The sequence below is a fragment of the Podarcis bocagei genome (assembly GCF_964188305.1).
Source record: "Podarcis bocagei genome assembly, chromosome: 3".
NCBI lineage: Eukaryota > Metazoa > Chordata > Lepidosauria > Squamata > Lacertidae > Podarcis > Podarcis bocagei.
Window position 1 is genome coordinate 55,060,163 of NC_138127.1, and position 19,929 is coordinate 55,080,091.

Consider the following 19,929-nt stretch of genomic DNA (forward strand, 5'->3'; position numbering starts at 1 on the left):
TGTTCAGTTCAGAACTTGCTCAACCTCCCCTGACTGATGACCTGGAGAAACAGAGCTGAGTTTCATCTGCATACTGATGACACTCAGCTTCAAATTTCCTGATATCCAGCAGCTTAATGTAGATGTTGTAGAGCAGAAGGGACAGGATATAATTCTGAGGGACCCCACGGGCCAGTTGTCATGGAACCAAGTTGTAGTAATCAAGCACCACCCTCAGCAACCAGCCCTCTAGGTTAGTAGAACAGCACCATAACCCTGTGGCTTCATGCCAAACCCATGGAGCCAGTCCAGTCACTGTATTAAAAGCCAGTGAGAGATCCAATACAACAAGGTCACAGTCCCATGTTTCCCCCAGAAGGTCATCCTTCAGAGCAACCAGTGTCATTTCCGCCCTCAACTAGGACCTTAAACCAGACTGAAATGGATCTAGATCAGGCTTCCTCAACCTCGGCCCTCCAGATGTTTTTGGCCTACAACTCCCATGATCCCTAGCTAGCAGGACCAGTGGTCAGGGATGATGAGAATTGTAGTCTCAAAACCTCTGGAGGGCCGAGGTTGAGGAAGCCTGGTATTATCAGTCTCTTCCCAAAATGTCTGGAACAACCTGGCCCTCCACTCTCTTGAGCACCTTACCCATAGCCACCATGATTAAGTTGTAAAAGATGCTATGAATATTAAGGACTACATCCCAACTATAGATAAGTTTCAGTTATGTGTAATAGTAGTACTAAATTTGATTTTTGATTTTGTAATTTGTATTGTATGATGCATTGTGCATTGTGCTGCTAATTTGAGAATAATGGGGGAAATAAAACAAAAAAGAAATAAAAAGTAATGTGACATATACTGATTTGTCATGGCAGGGACATTTAGAGGCAACATCTAGCCCTCTCCATTAGATGCAAGAAATAGACCGAGAAGGTTTTATGTATGTGTGTGAGCATGCATAAGCATACACCTGCATGGGCAGAGATACGGCTTGATTCTTTGGGCCATCTTGAGCTGTAGCAGAACAAGCAGTGTTCTTATATCCGGAATGTGAGACTGAGACAGCTGCCTCTGGCATATTTTCCAGGAAGCCTCCTTCTTACTGGTACTTTTACATTTGCTGTGCAAGTTTTCTCTGGCAGCTTGTTGGTCTGACCTCTGTTCCCTTTGTAAAAATAGTGAGAAGAAGGGGGGTTGTCATTATTGTGAGCCCTTTATATGGCTTAGTGGCTCCCTTGATAGCCTGTGAATTTCCAGCCATCCACTGGAAAATAGGATTATAAGAAAAACAACAAGGGTTTTGAATCACCTCTGGGTTCCTTGCATCTTCTGTGGTGTCATTTGGGTTTGAAGACAGCCATTAATTTACTTGAAAACAAGAGAAATGCAAAACAACAAAAGTGTAAAGTGATAAACAAATCTATTTAGGGTATAAATGGCATGCTTCTTAGGCTCTTCTTCAGTAAATTTAATTTGCAGGTTCAGTGTTTGAAATTACTTTCAGGCCAGAATAGGTGGCAATAAAACATCTCCTTCCCTTATAGTTACTTTCAAAATGCAAACCACGTAGCTGAGAGGCATACATTGCAAGACAGGGGTTGTAGAGGCGATTGCGTTGGCAGATGCCCATCCCTTAATCTCATAACCTGTGCCGCCATGGAGTTGATGTCCATCAAGTTAACTGTGTGTGTATGTTTACACTGCAAGGTAGAAAGGAAGAGGTGGTTGTAAGAGGAAAAGATAAAATGTCCCTTCCCTGGCAGTCATTCCCACAACCTGCAGCAAACATTTCCAACAGTTTACTAGGCATCTTCTTACTGTTTGTACACTAACATTGAACATTAATCTAAAAATGTAAGATTTATTCCTATTCTATTTTAGGTATGTATGTTGGTTTTTTCCAATTATTTTATGGCATTGTTGCATTTCGTATTGGACATCTCAGTACATACCCAGCATAACTGCCAACAAGGACAGCCATACTTCTGCCCAGGGTTGGTGGCTTTCTAACTAACTTGGCAGCCCTTCAGTGAACCACATGCTCCTTTTTACTCTCCCCCACCCCCTTTCTTTTTTAGTCATGGGGAGTTTAAAACAATTGGGCAACTTGTGAGGCGAGAGTTGAAAAGACAACAAAAACACCAGGTGCACACCAGAGTCAGTCACAAACGTTGTGAATTTTTATGTAGTAAAAGGATGGCAGCAATTTATAAATCACTGTAGAAATACAATGGAATTTGTGGAACATCATACATTGCCTGCCTGCCCGCCACTCTAGTTTTCCCATTTTAAATGCTGCACGATTCTGTGCATTATTCCCAGGGACACTGGGGAAATTGAAGGAAAGCTTTTTTGAGGTGGTCAAATTAGACCTTTAAAAATGCAGTACCTCAGTTCTGAAAATGCCTAAGTATAGAGCAGAGATGAAGTGGGTAATAAAAGAGCAAGCTTTCATCTAATCTTTCTCCTAGAGACCCAGGTGGACAAATTGGCAACCCTGTTCACAGCCTTTCTCTCCCCCCTCCTCTTTGTACCATAAGAACTACTAATCGGATCCATGCTGCTCTAACTGTGGTTAGTTATTAGCAGAATAAAAGCAGATTTCTTCGAAAGAACAGGTTGGGGTGGGGTGGGGGAAACGACTATACAAAATTGCAGGGTTGTTAGAATCTTAAATGCACAGCAGTTGATTCTCCCCCCCATTCTGAATTATATGATGAATAAAGTCTTTCATCTGTCACTATGCCCATTTCCTTCAAAAGGCAGCTAAATATTAAGCTTTTCAAACAAAAAAAAAAAATCACTAAAGGAATAAATAATGGGGAGGAGGAATAATAGGCAAGCAGATAGCGGAAAGCCAGGCTTGTTTTTATTAATTTGCTTTAGAAATGTAGAATCATAGAATTTTAGAGTTGGAAATAACCCCTGCTCTAAGGTAGCACACTTCCATACCAAATGCATTCCTGTCCATGCTTCTCTGCTGTAGGGGGACTTCACAATCTCTCAAGCAATATGCTCTGTTGGTGAACCCTTAGCCTAAATCTGCTTTATAAGCACTCAGGACCTCACTTCTAGTTCAGTCCCTGATGAATCTGATGTTCAGTCCTTTTTTATATAGATTATTTTGTTTGAGTATTGGCAAAAATAACAAAACTCATGAAGTTTCTTTCAGAGGACATTAATAATTCAGCCATAGATACATCTTGCCCAGTTAGTTACACAGATTCCATCTGCTGTGATGGGTCAATTTCTCCCACACTTCCTCCTGTTTCAACCTACCTTTAACTTTTAAAATTTGAAAACTTCATCATGCTTCCCTTGAGTTTTTGTAATATGGCTTGCCCACTGGAAAGTGGCATTCATATTGGTAAGCTCCTTTTGGTTCGATTCTGAAACGAGCAGTTTCTGCCAGTGTTCATATTGTGGAGCGTTTTATGAGTCTGTTGTTCAGCCTTAGAAGTTAAGATGGAGTGCCCTCGTGGATTGTTTTTAGTGGGGCAGTTTTCTGAGCTTGCTGTCAGCAGGCGAGCTTGGCAATATGCTCAGCAACCAGAAGGTGAGGGGGAGAATATCTGAACATCCCCTCTAACAACTGCTCCTCTTTTTTCTTTTCTTTTTTGCAAGTGCTTATGTCATTTGAGTGCCCAGTGAGGCTGTTTCATCTTATGATTCGGTCTGGTTTTAGGCAGAGTCACATATATGCTGTTTTTCCCTTCTGCAAGGCTCCAGCCCCCACAGCATCCTCCTCCAGAGAGGAGGCATGGGAAGAGGCAGAAGGTCAGGCACTACAGAGAACTGCGAGGAGCCAGAGTGTCTCTCTTCATTACTGAGTGAACATAGAGCATTGGCAAGAGGCAAAAGGTGGCGAAAGAGGAACTGGGCCAGGGGAAGGTTTCTCCCTGTGAAGATTCATTGGCTGTCTTCAGTTCCTTCCAATCTTCCTTCCTCCTTCTTCCTTCCTTCTCCAAAGTGGGTTTCTGACCCTAAAGCTTCCCTTCTGTAACTAATGCTCCACTTCCTCCTCCCCCCAGTTTTCTTCGTTCTGCTGTTCTTCTGAATTTTACTAACTGGCTTTAAGCATTGTTTCCCCATTCCCTACTTTGCAGGCACCTATTTTGGTTTCCTTGTAATTTTTGATGCAAGTTCATTATGATGTGTGGCAGATTTACTGTGTCAGTAAGACACATGGTTGTGATCATTTATTTTTTTCTTCACATTCTAAGCCCTATGCACATTTACTTGGGAATAAACTCTAGTGAATCAAGTGAACCTTACTGAGTAATCATGGGAAAAAACTGAATTTTATGCTTGACATCAGGGTTCAGGGATGAATCCAGAACACTCAAATGGAGAACCTGAGTATTCAAGGGGAGTAGAACTTAGTCCAAGACAGATCGACCCACTGCTCCCTGCTATGCCTTTCTTTTAACCAGGAACATCTCTTTTACCTGGATTAAGCTTCACTTTGTTCACCGCATCTAATCCACTGCTGGTGTCAGACACTGATTCACAACTTCAATGACTTCCTTGGATTTAGATGAAAAGGAGAAAGAGAGTTGGGTGTCATTGGCATATTCTTCTAGGGCAGGGTTGGGGGACCTATGGCCCTCCTGATTTTGTGGGGCTATGGCTTATCATTCCTGACCATTAGTCATGCTGTCCGGGGCTGATAGCTGTTGGGGTCCTTCACCACCCCTGCTGTAGTGGCACTTGTAATGACAACTTGTCAAATATATTTTATCCAATCTGAATATATTCAGGGCCTTCAGCTCTATATACAGCATGCCTTCTGGATATTTCATCATCCATCTCAATGTTGTTCTTGAAATTATTAGCATAATAATGACAATTGCAGGCCTGTGTTGAATTGTATTTTCCCAGGTTTTAAAAACCATGCTTCTTTGGATATGAACTAAAACGGGCAGGCAATGTGGTGCCCTCTAGATGTTTTTGGATTTACATAGGCCACAACCAGCATAGCCAGGATATGGGGAGTTATAGTCCAACAACATGGTGAAGGCACTACATTGGCCATGCCTGTACTAAAACAACATGGATATTTTGTGCCAAGCTTGCAACTGTTGACCTACTTTTCTTGATACTCAGCCTTAACTCATAAATCCATCTCCTCAGTGTTCAAACTAGACATTTATCCCCCTTCCTATAAGTAATGCTCTTGGTTTTTATTCTCGTGTGTGACATCATACATTTGTCCTTGCTGGATTTCACATTACTGCTACCAGCCAAGGCTAAACAACCTGTAAACATTTTGGATTTTTAGTCAATGTGCTCTTTTAAATAGTCTGATGTTATTTCTGTGCCTTTTCCTACTTCAGTTTCTTGAAATATTCATTTATAAAGATTGAGCAGAATTTTTTGCCCTGATCTGTCACCATTTCTGGCATGAAATTTGAGGACTTCATTCAAGCATCCTGAGGGCAAGAAAAAATGAATCTTGTTTTTTGCTTCTCTTAATGAAAATAGGGGTGTGGCTAGAGTGTACAGATGTTATAGCTGGCAAGAGATCTACTTCCTGCTCTATAACTACCAATCTAAGAGATGGTGGATTAGTATTTGAAACTCCTAAGAATGTGCTTTCTTTTGGTGCTATTTTGATAATACCAAGCAGTCAAAATGTGAATGAGGTTTCACTGTGCTAGATACTGCACAAACAATGGGGGGAACTTGCTCAGGCATTATGTTTTTTTATATATCAATTGCTTTTACACAGCAAATGTGGCAATTCTATTCCAGATCTATCAGCACACAAAGCAACCATAAACACAGCTTAAATGGCCAATTTCACAGGGTTTATGACTGCATTGTATTGTCGCTATGACACCAATCAGCCAAGGTGTAATCTGGCCCTTAGAAGGCTGTTTAGTCTGTGTGTAATGCATTGCAATTATCAAGGTCCCAGGCTTAGTTCCAGGTGAGCAGTAAAACACTGTCGAGGGAAAATCTATCCATTTGGCTCTGCAGTAGAATTAAAGGAAGGGCAAAAGATTGGCTTCATGGATTAATGTTGGTAACACAGTTCACTGTGCAGATTAGGGTGTCTCCAGGCCAGCATTCTTATGATATTTTATTTTGTTTTGTATTTTCCCTCACTGTACTAATTTTTTCATGCCTTCTGTATGCACACACGTCATCCTCCCATAATTGATTTTTGTAAAGCGATGCTTGATTTCCCTGGTTGCACATGCAAATACACACAGGGACACATTGACATGATAACAACTGATGCAATGTGCTAGGGAGACAGAAGGTGAAGCAGGAGAGGGGAACCTCATGATGGAATCTGAAAGTAGCCATTTTAGTTTGTGTGGAAAATCAGTAACCAGAATAAATGATCAAAGGCTTGAATCCCAAATTACACCTCCAGGAATGGAAAAAGCTCCTCCCATTTACAGAACAGCCTTTGATCCTGCAGAATCTCCCATGGATGAAGGAGTGAGGCAGTTTTTGTCATTTCCCCTTTTCCCATGCAGCTACCTGTTCACAGGATTCCAGAGGATCCCCCCAACCCTCCATAGCAGATTTTAGGAGAGCACAGGGGAATTACAGAGAAATGGATAACTGGTTAACATTGCCTCTCCCTTTTCACTCGCAAGATCTCAGGATCCAGAATAAAGTGATTATAATGGCGTGGTACATGGGTGTTACGGTGAAAATGGAACATTCCTTTTAAATAGATAAAATGAAAATGTTCTTGACATCAGTAATATAGTAGGAAGCAAGGTACAAAGACTGGGAAGAGGGACGCTAATGGATTTTATGTCTAGATCAGTCATGGAAAGATTCCTTTCATTGATGTACAACCTTTCATATAAAAAATAAGTAGTAACAGACTATTGTTACTCCTCATCATGTATCAGTAGCAGATAATGTAAAGCAGGTGTAGGAAAAACCTTTGGCCAGCCAGATGTTGCTGGACTACAACTCCCATCATCCCTGACCTTTGGCAATGCCAGCTGGGGCTGATGGGAGTTGGAGTCCAACAATATCTGAAGGGCCAAAGGTTCCCCATCCCTGATATAAAGGATTCCTTTTTGGACATAACTTCAGAGTTTGTACCAGAGAACATTCTGCTGTTCAGTTGGTAAAAGCACAGTATTGAAGGAAAGATAAGCCATAGCATTGCCATGGGCCTTTTTAGCCATGGTACAATGTCGTTGTTATCATGGTTACTACTATTATACAGTGCCAAAGAGAGCAATTCATTGCCATGGCCAGATGTGTTGGGGCAGAACGGAGCAGCAGATCCACTGCCATACCTCAGGCTCTGCTGCTGGCGCTGGCCAGGGCAAAAGGAAGGATATGCATTGGGCCCCTCCCTGGAAAATGGGTCATTTTTAATCCAGCACCAGTCCTTGTCCCTCGCCTCCCTTGTAACACCCTGCTTATGCTTATGCTGACTATTGCTTGTGGGACTGCCCCTAGTAGTAGAGTGCAGTGCCCTGCATTTTCAGCATGGCCACTGAGACCCTCTATAGCAACTGAGCTCCTGCCCCTTCCGGCAGCACAGTCCAGTGGTGAGACCGCTCCATGTCATCTTAACGTTCTCCAGCAGTGCAGATTGGGGGTTAGGATTGTTCAGTAAAATGGTTAGACCCTGTACAAAAATCAAAAAGAGCACAGATGCTACCCACATTTGTGGAGGAAAGGAAAGGAGACTAAAGAGGAAGGAAAATCAATCTGGGAAAACCAAGGTTATATCTATCAAAATAGGCCAGTGATGAGACCTTTTCCTTCGGCCTCTTGGAACAGTGGCTGATGGGAGTTAAGGAGGAAAGTAATGGGCAAGGTAGGCTAATGGAAAGTATCAATTAAAACTTAGCCCTTTTTAAAACAAATATATGTTTTAATCATTATTTTCCTCATCCTAAACTTCACAAGTCAGGGACTTGGTTTTTGTTTTGCTGCATTTTGTTTTGCTGCATTTTGCTGCAAGTACTATGAACACTGGTGACAGTCCACAAAATAATATTTGTTGTTGTTGCAGTAGTAGTAGTTGCTGCTGTTGTTATGCCTAGAATTTATTGTGGGTGCAGAGATTCCAGCTTTTAAAATATTAAAACTTGAAAAATTAGTGAGACAAGAATCAGAAATGTTCTGATTTACTTGGCCACGCTCTGCTGCCTGAAGTACTAAAGTAAAATGTAGCCTTTTAAAATAAATTCCATAGGGAACAGTTCCTACGTTGCCCTGTTGCCAACAGTTATTTGTTCACTTATATAGCAGCTCTAGCAGCATGATATGGAGCTAAATTCTTTGGGTTGTTTCCAGTCCCATTATGATCAACAACAATTTTGCCATTAAATTCAGTGGCAAGTAGATTGGGACCTTTCTCTACTGAACTCAGAATAGCTTAACAGCACCACCAGTTGACTAAACATCCAAAATTATTTGCTGGCTCAGTTACAAAATTCCTCTCGGTTTCTAAATCAAAAGTGACTTCTCCCGTAAGGTAAAATAGCAAAAATTGATTTTAGTGGAGCTCCTTGAAAAAGAAAAAGAAAAGCCAAGATAGCTCAGGAACAGCATACCTTCATGGTGATTTGATGCAGTCAATTCATGGATTGGATTTACATCAAAGTCCAAAGTAAAAGACTTTCTGAAGGTCTAATCAAACCAGACTCTTTCTTTTCAACATGGCATCCATTCCTGTTATGTGCAGATTGATTGGGTCTGAGTGCCACACCACCTGATAAATATTAAATAATTTGATTGCATTGATCTGTTATGTGCTTTCTTTTTTGTAGTCTATTTGAAATCTCTAGATTCCACTTTTTATGTTTAGAGTTTACTCATTATATTTAAAAAACTATTACTGAATTTTAATTCATATTGGCCACCCTTTGGTGTCTGACGATGGTGTAGTGTGTTAGTTGATAAAGTGATGTTGTCTACATCATTAAGTGATGTCATGTTGGATTAGAACCAGAGTTCCAGCACTGTGGGTTGGAGCTCACATTTTTGTTGCATTCCCTGAAGGGAAGTTTGCTTACACAATGGGGCCTTCCATTGGTGGAAGAGATCATTTCATAAATTCTGCTTACGTATGTTTTTGTGAAAAAGAGGAGTATTGGCCAAATCAAGTCCAACTCTCCCGGAAAAAGCTCCTAATTAACTTGAGAACTATATTTAAAAGGGAAATATTGAAAGAACCAAGGAAACCTGTCAATAAAAGAAATTTTGCAGTCTTTTTCACAAGTGCAAGTATGTTTCTGAACACTTTATAAACCCTTTTCAGTCTCTCTTCACTTTTACCAAAACATTACTTGGGATATAATTAAGGCATAATATTGAGTCCTCCTTTTAGGCATTATCCCAACAAATATGAAGAGATAGTTACCGTATTTTTCGCACGATTGGACGCACCGGACCATAGGACGCGCCTAGTTTTTTGGGGGGGAAATAAAGGAAAAAAATTTTCCCTTTATTTCCCCCCCAAAAGCAGGTCAGGGAAACCGAACCAGGTCGAGGAACAGCGGGATAGTGGCGCTGCGCCTCCCTGCTGTCCCCCGAGCTTGTGGGGCTGGCTGATGTCTGCCTAGCGCGCGGGGCGCTCTGCTTCAGGGCGCCCTACCCGCCGGGCGGCAGGCTGCTATCCGCAGCTTGGGGAGCCTTGTGGGGAACTGCTGCAGGGCTCCCCACGCTGCGGATGTATGCCTGGCACGAGGGGCGCTCTGCTTCAGGGTGCCCCACCCGCCGGGCGGCAGGCTGCTATCCGCAGCGTGGGGAAGCTTGCGGGGAGCTCCTGCAAGGGTCCCCATGCTGCGGATGTGTTCCCAAAGCGCCGGGAGCTCTGCTTTCAGGGCGCCCGACGCTCCGGGAAGCAGGCTGCTATCCGCAGCCTAGACACGGCTAGCGGAGCGCTAATCCCGAAGCTTGGGGCGTGCGGAGCTCAGCGTGCCCCAAGCTTCTGGGCGCCGGCAAGGTCTCCGCTAGCCCTGGGAGAGCCCCGCGACGTCGCGGGGCTCTCCCAGGGCTAGCGGAGACCTTGCCAGCACCCAGAAGCTTAGGGCGCGCTGAGCTCCGCACGCCCCAAGCTTCGGGATTAGCGCAGTGGTCCGCTAGCCCTGGGAGAGCCGTGCGACGTCGCGGGGCTCTCCCAGGGCTAGCGGAGACCTTGCCAGCACCCAGAAGCTTGGGGCGCGCTCAGCTCCGCACGCCCCAAACTTCGGGATTAGCGCAGTGGTCCGCTAGCCCTGGGAGAGCCGCGCGACGTCGCGGGGCTCTCCCAGGGCTAGCGGAGACCTTGCCAGCACCCAGAAGCTTGGGGCGCGCTCAGCTCCGCACGCCCCAAACTTCGGGATTAGCGCAGTGGTCCGCTAGCCCTGGGAGAGCCGCGCGACGTCGCGGGGCTCTCCCAGGGCTAGCGGAGACCTTGCCGGCACCCAGAAGCTTGGGGCGTGCTGAGCTCCGCACGCCCCAAGCTTCGGGATTAGCGCAGTGGTCCGCTAGCCCTGGGAGAGCCGCGCGACGTCGCGGGGCTCTCCCAGGGCTAGCGGAGACCTTGCCGGCACCCAGAAGCTTGGGGCGCGCTCAGCTCCGCACGCCCCAAACTTCGGGATTAGCGCAGTGGTCCGCTAGCCCTGGGAGAGCCGCGCGACGTCGCGGGGCTCTCCCAGGGCTAGCGGAGACCTTGCCGGCACCCAGAAGCTTGGGGCGTGCTGAGCTCCGCACGCCCCAAGCTTCGGGATTAGCGCAGTGGTCCGCTAGCCCTGGGAGAGCCGCGCGACGTCGCGGGGCTCTCCCAGGGCTAGCGGAGACCTTGCCGGCACCCAGAAGCTTGGGGCGTGCTGAGCTCCGCACGCCCCAAGCTTCGGGATTAGCGCACTGGTCCGCTAGCCCTGGGAGAGCCGCGCGACGTCGCGGGGCTCTCCCAGGGCTAGCGGAGACCTTGCCGGCACCCAGAAGCTTGGGGCGCGCTCAGCTCCGCACGCCCCAAACTTCGGGATTAGCGCAGTGGTCCGCTAGCCCTGGGAGAGCCGTGCGACGTCGCGGGGCTCTCCCAGGGCTAGCGGAGACCTTGCCGGCACCCAGAAGCTTGGGGCGTGCTGAGCTCCGCACGCCCCAAACTTCGGGATTAGCGCAGTGGTCCGCTAGCCCTGGGAGAGCCGCGCGACGTCGCGGGGCTCTCCCAGGGCTAGCGGAGACCTTGCCGGCACCCAGAAGCTTGGGGCGTGCTGAGCTCCGCACGCCCCAAGCTTCGGGATTAGCGCAGTGGTCCGCTAGCCCTGGGAGAGCCGCGCGACGTCGCGGGGCTCTCCCAGGGCTAGCGGAGACCTTGCCGGCACCCAGAAGCTTGGGGCGTGCTGAGCTCCGCACGCCCCAAGCTTCGGGATTAGCGCACTGGTCCGCTAGCCCTGGGAGAGCCGCGCGACGTCGCGGGGCTCTCCCAGAGCTAGCGGAGACCTTGCCGGCACCCAGAAGCTTGGGGCGCGCTCAGCTCCGCACGCCCCAAACTTCGGGATTAGCGCAGTGGTCCGCTAGCCCTGGGAGAGCCGTGCGACGTCGCGGGGCTCTCCCAGGGCTAGCGGAGACCTTGCCGGCACCCAGAAGCTTGGGGCGTGCTGAGCTCCGCACGCCCCAAACTTCGGGATTAGCGCAGTGGTCCGCTAGCCCTGGGAGAGCCGCGCGACGTCGCGCGGCTCTCCCAGGGCTAGCGGAGACCTTGCCGGCACCCAGAAGCTTGGGGCGCGCTCAGCTCCGCACGCCCCAAACTTCGGGATTAGCGCAGTGGTCCGCTAGCCCTGGGAGAGCCGTGCGACGTCGCGGGGCTCTCCCAGGGCTAGCGGAGACCTTGCCGGCACCCAGAAGCTTGGGGCGTGCTGAGCTCCGCACGCCCCAAGCTTCGGGATTAATGCAGCGCTCCGCTAGCGGTGGGAGAGCTGGGTCTCCCTCTGCTAGCAGATAGCTTCCTGAAGCCTGGAGAGCGAGAGGAGTCGGTGCGCACCGACCCCTCTCACTCTCCAGGCTTCAGCGAAAGCCTGCATTCGCTCCATAGGACGCACACACATTTTCCCTTGCTTTTTAGGAGGGAAAAAGTGCGTCCTATGGTGCGAAAAATACGGTAAATTTAAAGAGCTACTATTGTGTAAGCACCAGTAGCTGCTTTTCATAAAGATTTTTATGGGCATTCTGTTTCAGATAACGTATTATTTAATAAGGACTTTATAGCCAGCACACAATGCAGTCGATTTGAGTGGCACCCGTTCTACCAAGATCTATACCTTATTCTGCTAAAATATCTTGAACTGTTGTTTGATATTTTATTCCTCATGTATTTTCCATTCCTAAAAATGTACGGTGGTGGTTAGCCTGTGTAGCAGATATAATAACTCACCATTGTACAACCATGGTTAAACAAAAGTGGCAGAGCAATATTAGTATTGTGAAAAGTTCTCTTTTATTGCATTGGTCTATAAACACTGCCAGCAGCTTTCCTCTTATGTATAACGATAGTAATAATGATGATGAATATGTGTTTGCTGGTTGAAACTGTCCTCGATACTTCACCATTGCAATTTGTCACCTAGGCGCTCGCTTATACATTTATGCTATGGAATGGCTGTGTGATACCACATAAAAACCAAATAAAAAGGCAAATCATCCTTCTCCCTATTCCTTTAGAAGTAAATGTAATATTTATTGCTACCCACAGGTGATTCTGTGTAGCGCAATATAGTGCATGGTTTCTGCACCTTGCATACAATTCAGGATACATGGCGAGTTTTCACTTTCTTTGGCCCCTTTTACTCAAATTAAAAATGCAAATGCTACATATTGTTATCTATCTGGAGCACTCCTCTTTTTGCGCGCAGCTGCTGCTTCCCTTACATTGCCTCCCCACAACACTTGAAACCTGTGGGCAGCTCTCAAGAGTGTTCATAAGGACTCGGAAAGATGCTTTGTGCCAAATCAGTGCATTTGCTCAGTATTCTCTACACTGACTGGCAGCAGCCCTTCAGGGTTTAGGGCAAGAGCCTTGCCCTGCTTTACATAGAGGTTCCAGGAACTGAACCTGGGGCCATTTTTGTTCTCAGGAAAGGAGGACATGCATAGGAAGCTTTCCAGTATAGACAGTAACTCCCCAGTGTACATGTGCAAGTCTTGGTGACACAACCATAAATTTCGACAAGTTTTGTTAATTGCTGATTTTTTTTGTTCTGTTTTGAAAACGTATATCTCACCTACTTTCTGTGGAACTCAAGGTAACAATCCCTGAGTTAAACCCCATCATAAAACTACCCAAAAATACAGCAATAATTTCAACATAGCTATGCACCAGAAAGAAAAAATAAAGACCTTTTTTTGAAAAGCCGTAACTTACCAGGCACAGCAAATCATATAGTGAGAAAACCTGAAATACCTCATTAGGCGAGATGTTTCACGTAACATTATAGAAATTTAGAAGATTGTTTATTTAAGAAAACAAAACAACACAAAACATTCCTTCCTCTTCTTCCCGGTCTTTGGCTAATTAACATTCTGTCCCCTTTTAAATGTGTGGGAAGAGGGAGGCGATTATTGGTTGTGTGGGCGGGTTGTTGTTGTTGTTTTTGTTAGGAATTTTGTGTTTTATCTTGTGTTTTTATATTGTGAACTTCCCTGAGATCCACGAATGGGAGGACAGTATACTAATTTAATAAATAATAAATAGTACTAGCATTTTCAGAGTAAATAATTTATCCCCAAATTTCCAGTAAGTACTTTAAGCAATTGTACAATTATTGTGTGTATTTCTTAATACTGCATATCACTCTAGCATTTTTCCTCAAAAGTCAGCTGTGGAAACAGTTGGCTAATTACTTTAAAATGATGCAACGGATGGAGCAGGAGAAACATATAGTTCTTTGCAGCGATTTACAGTTTGCCCCAGAACTCAACAATGACAGTTCAGAGTAGCTTTGAAGAAAGACACATCATCATGCTCTGGCTTCGACAGACAGAATACTCTTGCATAAAAGTTAACATGGGTTTCACTTTGATCAACTATGCAGAGAAGGTAGCATTTTTAATAGCTTAAACAAATCATATATTTTATGTGCTTCCAGTTGTTGAAAAGAAAAAAATCTATTGCAAAGCGAAAAATGTGTGTTTGTCTTTGAAAATACTTCGGTTTAATTTGATGTGTCTACCATTTATACCATGTTCGCTAACATAGCTAATAAACACCTATATTGATAATACAGTATATATTTGTTGCCTAACCTGAGGTGGTACCAGCTGTTCTTGGTAACCAGACCAGCCATTTCTCAAATTAACAGTGAATGAAAGCCTCGGGAGTTACTCTCCTTCCTCCTGTGGCAACTTGATTGCTTGGCACAAGGCAGTCACCACAATATAACAAAAAGAGAGGTGTTCCTGTGCTGTGTGTTCCATTGTTTGTCACAGAGAAGGGCTTTGTGTGTGTGATTTTTTAAAATACAACATTGCTGAAGGAGAAATTCTGTGCCCCATGTCTAATGAGTTTGAAAATAGACTATTAGTAGCCACAAAAGGAAAATTAGACACGTATGATTTGTGTGTTCAATTTCTCATAGTAAATATAGTGTGATTTGTGCATGTGGACTGTACAAAGGTCTTTGGAATAAGAACCTAAACTAGCTTATCTATTCTTTGTATTCATGAAAAATTATGTGGGTATTTTATTTTATTTTTAAAGTATTGCCTATCCTTTGATTATTTGTTTGGATTTCTACCCTGCTCAGTGTTGTGGGCTCAGTGTGGGTTAAAACATTTTGAAGCTACAATATTAAAAATACATGTTGGGAAGTATGTAGTTCTTTCAGTATGGAAATACAATTAATAATAATAGAAAATTCTCCTTGGTCACAAGTAAATGAAACTAATACTATATCCAAGACCATTTTTCTTCCAGCTTTAAAAAAAAACAAAAAACCACTCCAAACAATAAACCCCTTAAAAGATTCAGAGGATACTTCATATTTCAAGTTTTAAAAGCAGGCGTTTATGCTGGTGTTGGTGATTAGATTCAAGTCTCTCTCGGCATTTTTCAGTGTTTATCAGTTTTTGGCTGACTACCACTTTTGAAATGAATAAATTTTTAAGCCTGAGAAAACCTGATCACTATCAGTATATACAGGCGCAGCACAAGGAATTGTGCTTCCCATACTCTATGCTTCATGCCGCCACTGCTCTTCCCCCATTCTCCTTTTTAGGGTGGCTACAGAGCTACTGCCATCCTCCTCCTCCCAGTTTGTGCTGGTGGCAATAGTGCTGGTGGCTTCTCCACCATTTTCTCCCTGCATTACCCTATTCTGAGAAGGCACCAAGGGGATCGCTCTTCAGAGCCCAGCATTCTAGAAATCCTTTTCAAACCTAGACATTTTCCAGGAAAATGCCTGGAGCCAGAAAGCCAACTCAGTTTTTTAAAAAGCTTAAAAAGTCATTATAGCCACCACCTGTGAACCATGGCAGTAGCACAGCAATTCTGTTGTCCACCTCACCCCAAATGAAGAGATCTGAAGAGGACCCTTTGACCCATTCTCAGAGTAAGGTGAAGTACGGCAGAGAAAGTGGTGGCAGAGAGCCTTGCCTCACTAACTGCACCGTAATGAGGAGGGGGGAGTTTGGCCTTGCCCCCCTACACACACACACTTGCACCTGAGACCATTGTCTCATTTCACCTCTATAATGAACTAGCCCCGAGTACCTATTTTATTAAAATAATACGGCCCTTTGTTACTCAGGAGCACCTCTGTTTTTAAAGTTCGTTTTTAAAACATGAATTTCTTGACCCAGTTGCAGAAAAACCCTTGAAAAGTGCAGTGTGTGTTACAATGTATACCCATATTAGCCTTTGCTTATAGCTGTAATGAACTGCACTGCTAAAAATGCACATTTACTAGGTCAGCGCATGATAAGTAAACAAGGGCAACTGCAAACTTCCTACTTGTGAGGCTACTGTTAACATAAGACTGTGGAAGCTTTGCAAATATAATATGCTGTAAAAGGCTAAGTTATTGCTGACAGTTCATTTCTGCTATCAGTACTCTTTGTACAAGGTTTTTCGGGGAGAAGAAAGTGCTAGATCTTAAACTCTACGAGAATTTTGTAGCAGAGCAGACACATGGGGCTGGAGCAGAAATGGAGTTGAGTTGGACATCATCTTAATGACTTTTTGGCTTGTTGCAACTGGCATTGTCAACACAATGTTACGGGAATTATGTAACAAGTCATATGGTGAGCATAGGAGCCAAGTCCTATGGGCCAAGGTCCCTTTGCCCCTCCCAATAAAATATTTGAGGGAGCCACCCCTCAAGCTGATGGGCATTGCCATTCAAATGTTTTGTGCATGCTTTGTCTTGTGATTAATTACATGGGGTCGGGCTTACCTGCCCCCCCCCCCATATTTTATTCAAGTTGACACCCCTGGTTGTGAGTGCGACTGACTGGCAGCAGGGCTATAAACCTCTTTTGCAATTCACATCACAGCTATTTATTTATCATAGGAATATCCTACCTTTTCTCCCATGAGCTCAAGGTGGATGTTTGGTCATCCCTCTTTTTATCCTCGCAGCAGCCCTGTGAGGCAGGTTAGGCTGAATCTTTGCCAAATAGAAGTTTTAACCTAGTAATTCTGTTTCATGTTTTCTGTATTATTGGTTATGAAAAACTCAACAATAGTCCCCCGCTGCCAAAAAGAACTCCTCCCCCTCATACTATTCTGGATCCCGACATCCTCCCTGCAGCTATTAATAGTGGGAATAAAGAGAAGGAGAATCCTTATCATGGGATTCCAATATACATTTAGTGTAGTTTGATCCTCACAGAGGTGATGCAAGCAATTCTGTTTGCACCGTTGCCCAGAGCTATCCAAGTCTTTGGGTCAAGATGGCATTCTGCTGCACTGTGTGTGATTCCATTTATGAGTCTCCTTCTCCCTCTCTTTCTCTTTTGTTAAACATTAACTTGGATTCCTTCCCATGCCAATTTATATGTTAGCTCTGTATTTTTACCAGGTGCAAATTATGAATTAAGCTCTTGTTTGAATAACAAAGTGCACAACACAGGCTTTACAGACATACCAGTTTTATTGCTGTGTTACACTTAGAAGACACCAAGATATCATTAAAACCTCAGATTCTTTACAATATTCTTCTTCCCAAAAAGCATTAATGGAATTTATCTTTAGTTGCTGTTGTTGGCAGCTGTCCATGTGTTCCTGGCTGGCGGCCAGTCCATGCTCAACAGGATGAGTCCCACTGTTCAGCAGACTTGGATTTTGTTAGAACGCCCTCATAGAAATATATGTCAGGAGATTTCCAGCTATAAATTGGATCATGTCAGTAAGGATGGGAACAGCTCGGTACAAAATTGAACAATTCGGCATGCCTGATGTTAAATATGTTTATGCATGCTTTCTCCTTAGGTTACGAAAACAGAAAACATTGTGAAATAAACCTGTTGCAGTATCTCTGATGTTCACACCACATTTTTAGTCATTTGCAGTGCACTTTCTAGGAGTATGCCCCGCTGGATACAATGGGACTTAAGTCTGAGGGAAAGTGCATAGGATTGTGCTGTAGGAATAGGTTTTATTTGCATATGTTACTTCACTAAGAACTAATTATTTATTTCCCTTCCCCATTTGTGTTGCAGGTAGCCAGATGCCATCCCAGACTCCAGGTAGCCAATCGGAATCCAGCTCCCATCCTGCCTTGAGTCAGTCCCCAATGCCACAAGATCGAGGTTTGTGCTGGAGGATGAAATTGCCACAGAGCATAAAAGCCTGAAAGGGGCAAAATATTTTCCTATGTCCCCTGTTTCTTGCAGCAAGGAAATTCCACTTGTAATTGTCTCTCAGCAAAATACTGTAAGAAACTTATTTCCTGAGGGAGAAGTAAATAAAAAAGGAGTATCTACAAGAACTTGGTTAAAAACAAAGAGCTTAATGTTCCAAAAACATTCTTTATCAGAAGATCTTGCTAGATTCTTAATGGACTTTAAAAATCTGGATACAGGAAACATTATTTATAAATATCTGACATAGCATTTGGTCTCTGTAGGATAGAAATGTTAGCTGCTTTACAGTCAACAATTTTCCCACAGTTATTAAAATGTTGATGAATTCCTGTGCTTTGGGGTATAGGCCATAACATATATCTTCCTATAGAAGCAGGATTGGGGTCAGCAGGCTGGAAATGGCCACATTCCCAATCCTCTTGTCTCAAAAAGTATCATGATCACAACATGGCCTGAATATGCTTGTAGTGCTGCTCTTTAAGTAGAGTTTTTAAACCCACAGGAAGAACTGAGATTTCATGACTTGATGTGTAAGAGCGTACTGCTAGTCTATATATCAGCATTAGCAGCTATTAAAGCATTAGAGAGGTGAGAAGCTATGTGAGCTTTCCCCTTCCCTTCCAGGCTCTTCAGAGGACACTTTCAGTGAAGGGCATGCATTGCTGTGGGCCAACTTTGGAAATGCTCACTGGAAGATGTGCGCCTTCCCAGCACACCTGCTTGATAGCTAGAGAGTAGTGTAATGTTGGAGGGGTAGGGGGGGAAGATTCACAGGCACTTAAAACGACAAGTACTAGGGAGTTACAGGCTTCAGTCTATCTATTAAGCAGGATTCCAGTAGAGTGGGTGAACCATCATCACAGCATGTTATGCATTTTCTTTTCTTGCTGGAAACTTCCTTTTGTGTATTCTGCAAGATATTCTGAAAGCCGTTGATCAGCAACTTCGCCATAGACCCAGCATCTATTGAACTTCCATTTTATCTGACCCCGCACTCCTAGGAGTGCCAGGTGGCTGGATCTAGCCACCCTTTTAATTTTATTTAGTGCCCCCAACATTGTGTCACTCACAAGCACCAGAGGAAATTGAAAGAGTTGCTAGGCACAGCTGCCCAGTGCTGCTTGGAATGCTGCCACTATCATCAGGTAGGTGTGCCAGGACTCACTGACAGGAGCGAGCTCACCAGAGGACACTTTGCCCAAGGCCCTCTCAAAACTGGAGATAGCCCTAACAGCACTAGATGAAATACCCCCTCTGGTACTAACTGGAGTCATTTCCACCAGAAGATATTTAGGAGAGGCATTCAACATGCGTTCCAGAATTGTTTTATGTCTTGGAGATATAGTAAAGCTTTCTCTTTATCCACAAATAATAGTGGCATGAGTTTCTTGGAGATTTCCCATTGTACTGTGGTGGTTTATAGTGTGTGGGAGGAGCCGTTCATCTCAATGCAGCAATGAGGTTGGGACTATGCAGATGCACCTATTAGCTCCAACAGCACATCTGCACAACCCTGGTCTCACCACCACCCTGCCCTTCCCAGTAAGTGGCAGTTACATCACCGCCAGGAGGCTATTGCTGTGGCTCCGTCCCATCAGACAAGTGGCTCCTGATACATGGACTATCCATTCCTCATTCCATCCTTGGAATCTGACTTGTTCGATATGTCCCAGTGACTCTGTTGCAGCAACTCTGTTCTAAAGGATGGGTGGTTTAAGAATTTCACCAGGAGTTGACTCATCTAGTACTTCCCATGAACTAAAGTTGCAAGCATTCCTTATCACATCCTACATGCTGTGCATGAGGTCCACTTCAAGTCAATTAGCTTTCAGTTCAGCTGGGGCACTGGCCACCCTGACTTGTGACAGAGCTGCAGTGCTTAATGCAGTGGAGTGTTTTGTGCTGAGTGGTGGATCCCATGCTGTTGATGAGTTCCAAGTCCTAGGACTTAAATCTCTTTCTGCTGTCCATTTCTGCACCCTTGGGAATGCTTCCAGCTGAGTCATTGATTGGAGCCAAACATCAGTGTCTTCATTGCCTGACGTAGAATCTGATGAAGTGTGGTAAAGAGAGGCATCCAACTGTGAATCACAAGGCCAAATAAAAATGGTCCGTTTTTTAAAAAATGAATAATTTATTGTAACCTGCAGTTTGAGAATT

The 19,929-nt window shown here is 44.5% G+C and overlaps 1 protein-coding gene across 14 annotated transcripts in view; it reads left to right on the forward strand.

Annotated features, from left to right (window-relative positions):
• The window catches only part of ARID1B (AT-rich interaction domain 1B), a 358,734-nt gene that overhangs the window by 249,654 nt on the left and 89,151 nt on the right, over positions 1-19,929 (forward strand). For all 14 annotated transcript variants that reach the window (XM_081187405.1, XM_081187413.1, XM_081187415.1 and 11 more), the window contains one exon: positions 17,626-17,715. In XM_081187405.1, coding sequence (XP_081043531.1) covers positions 17,626-17,715 — 90 coding nt within the window. The remainder of the gene's footprint in view (positions 1-17,625; positions 17,716-19,929) is intronic.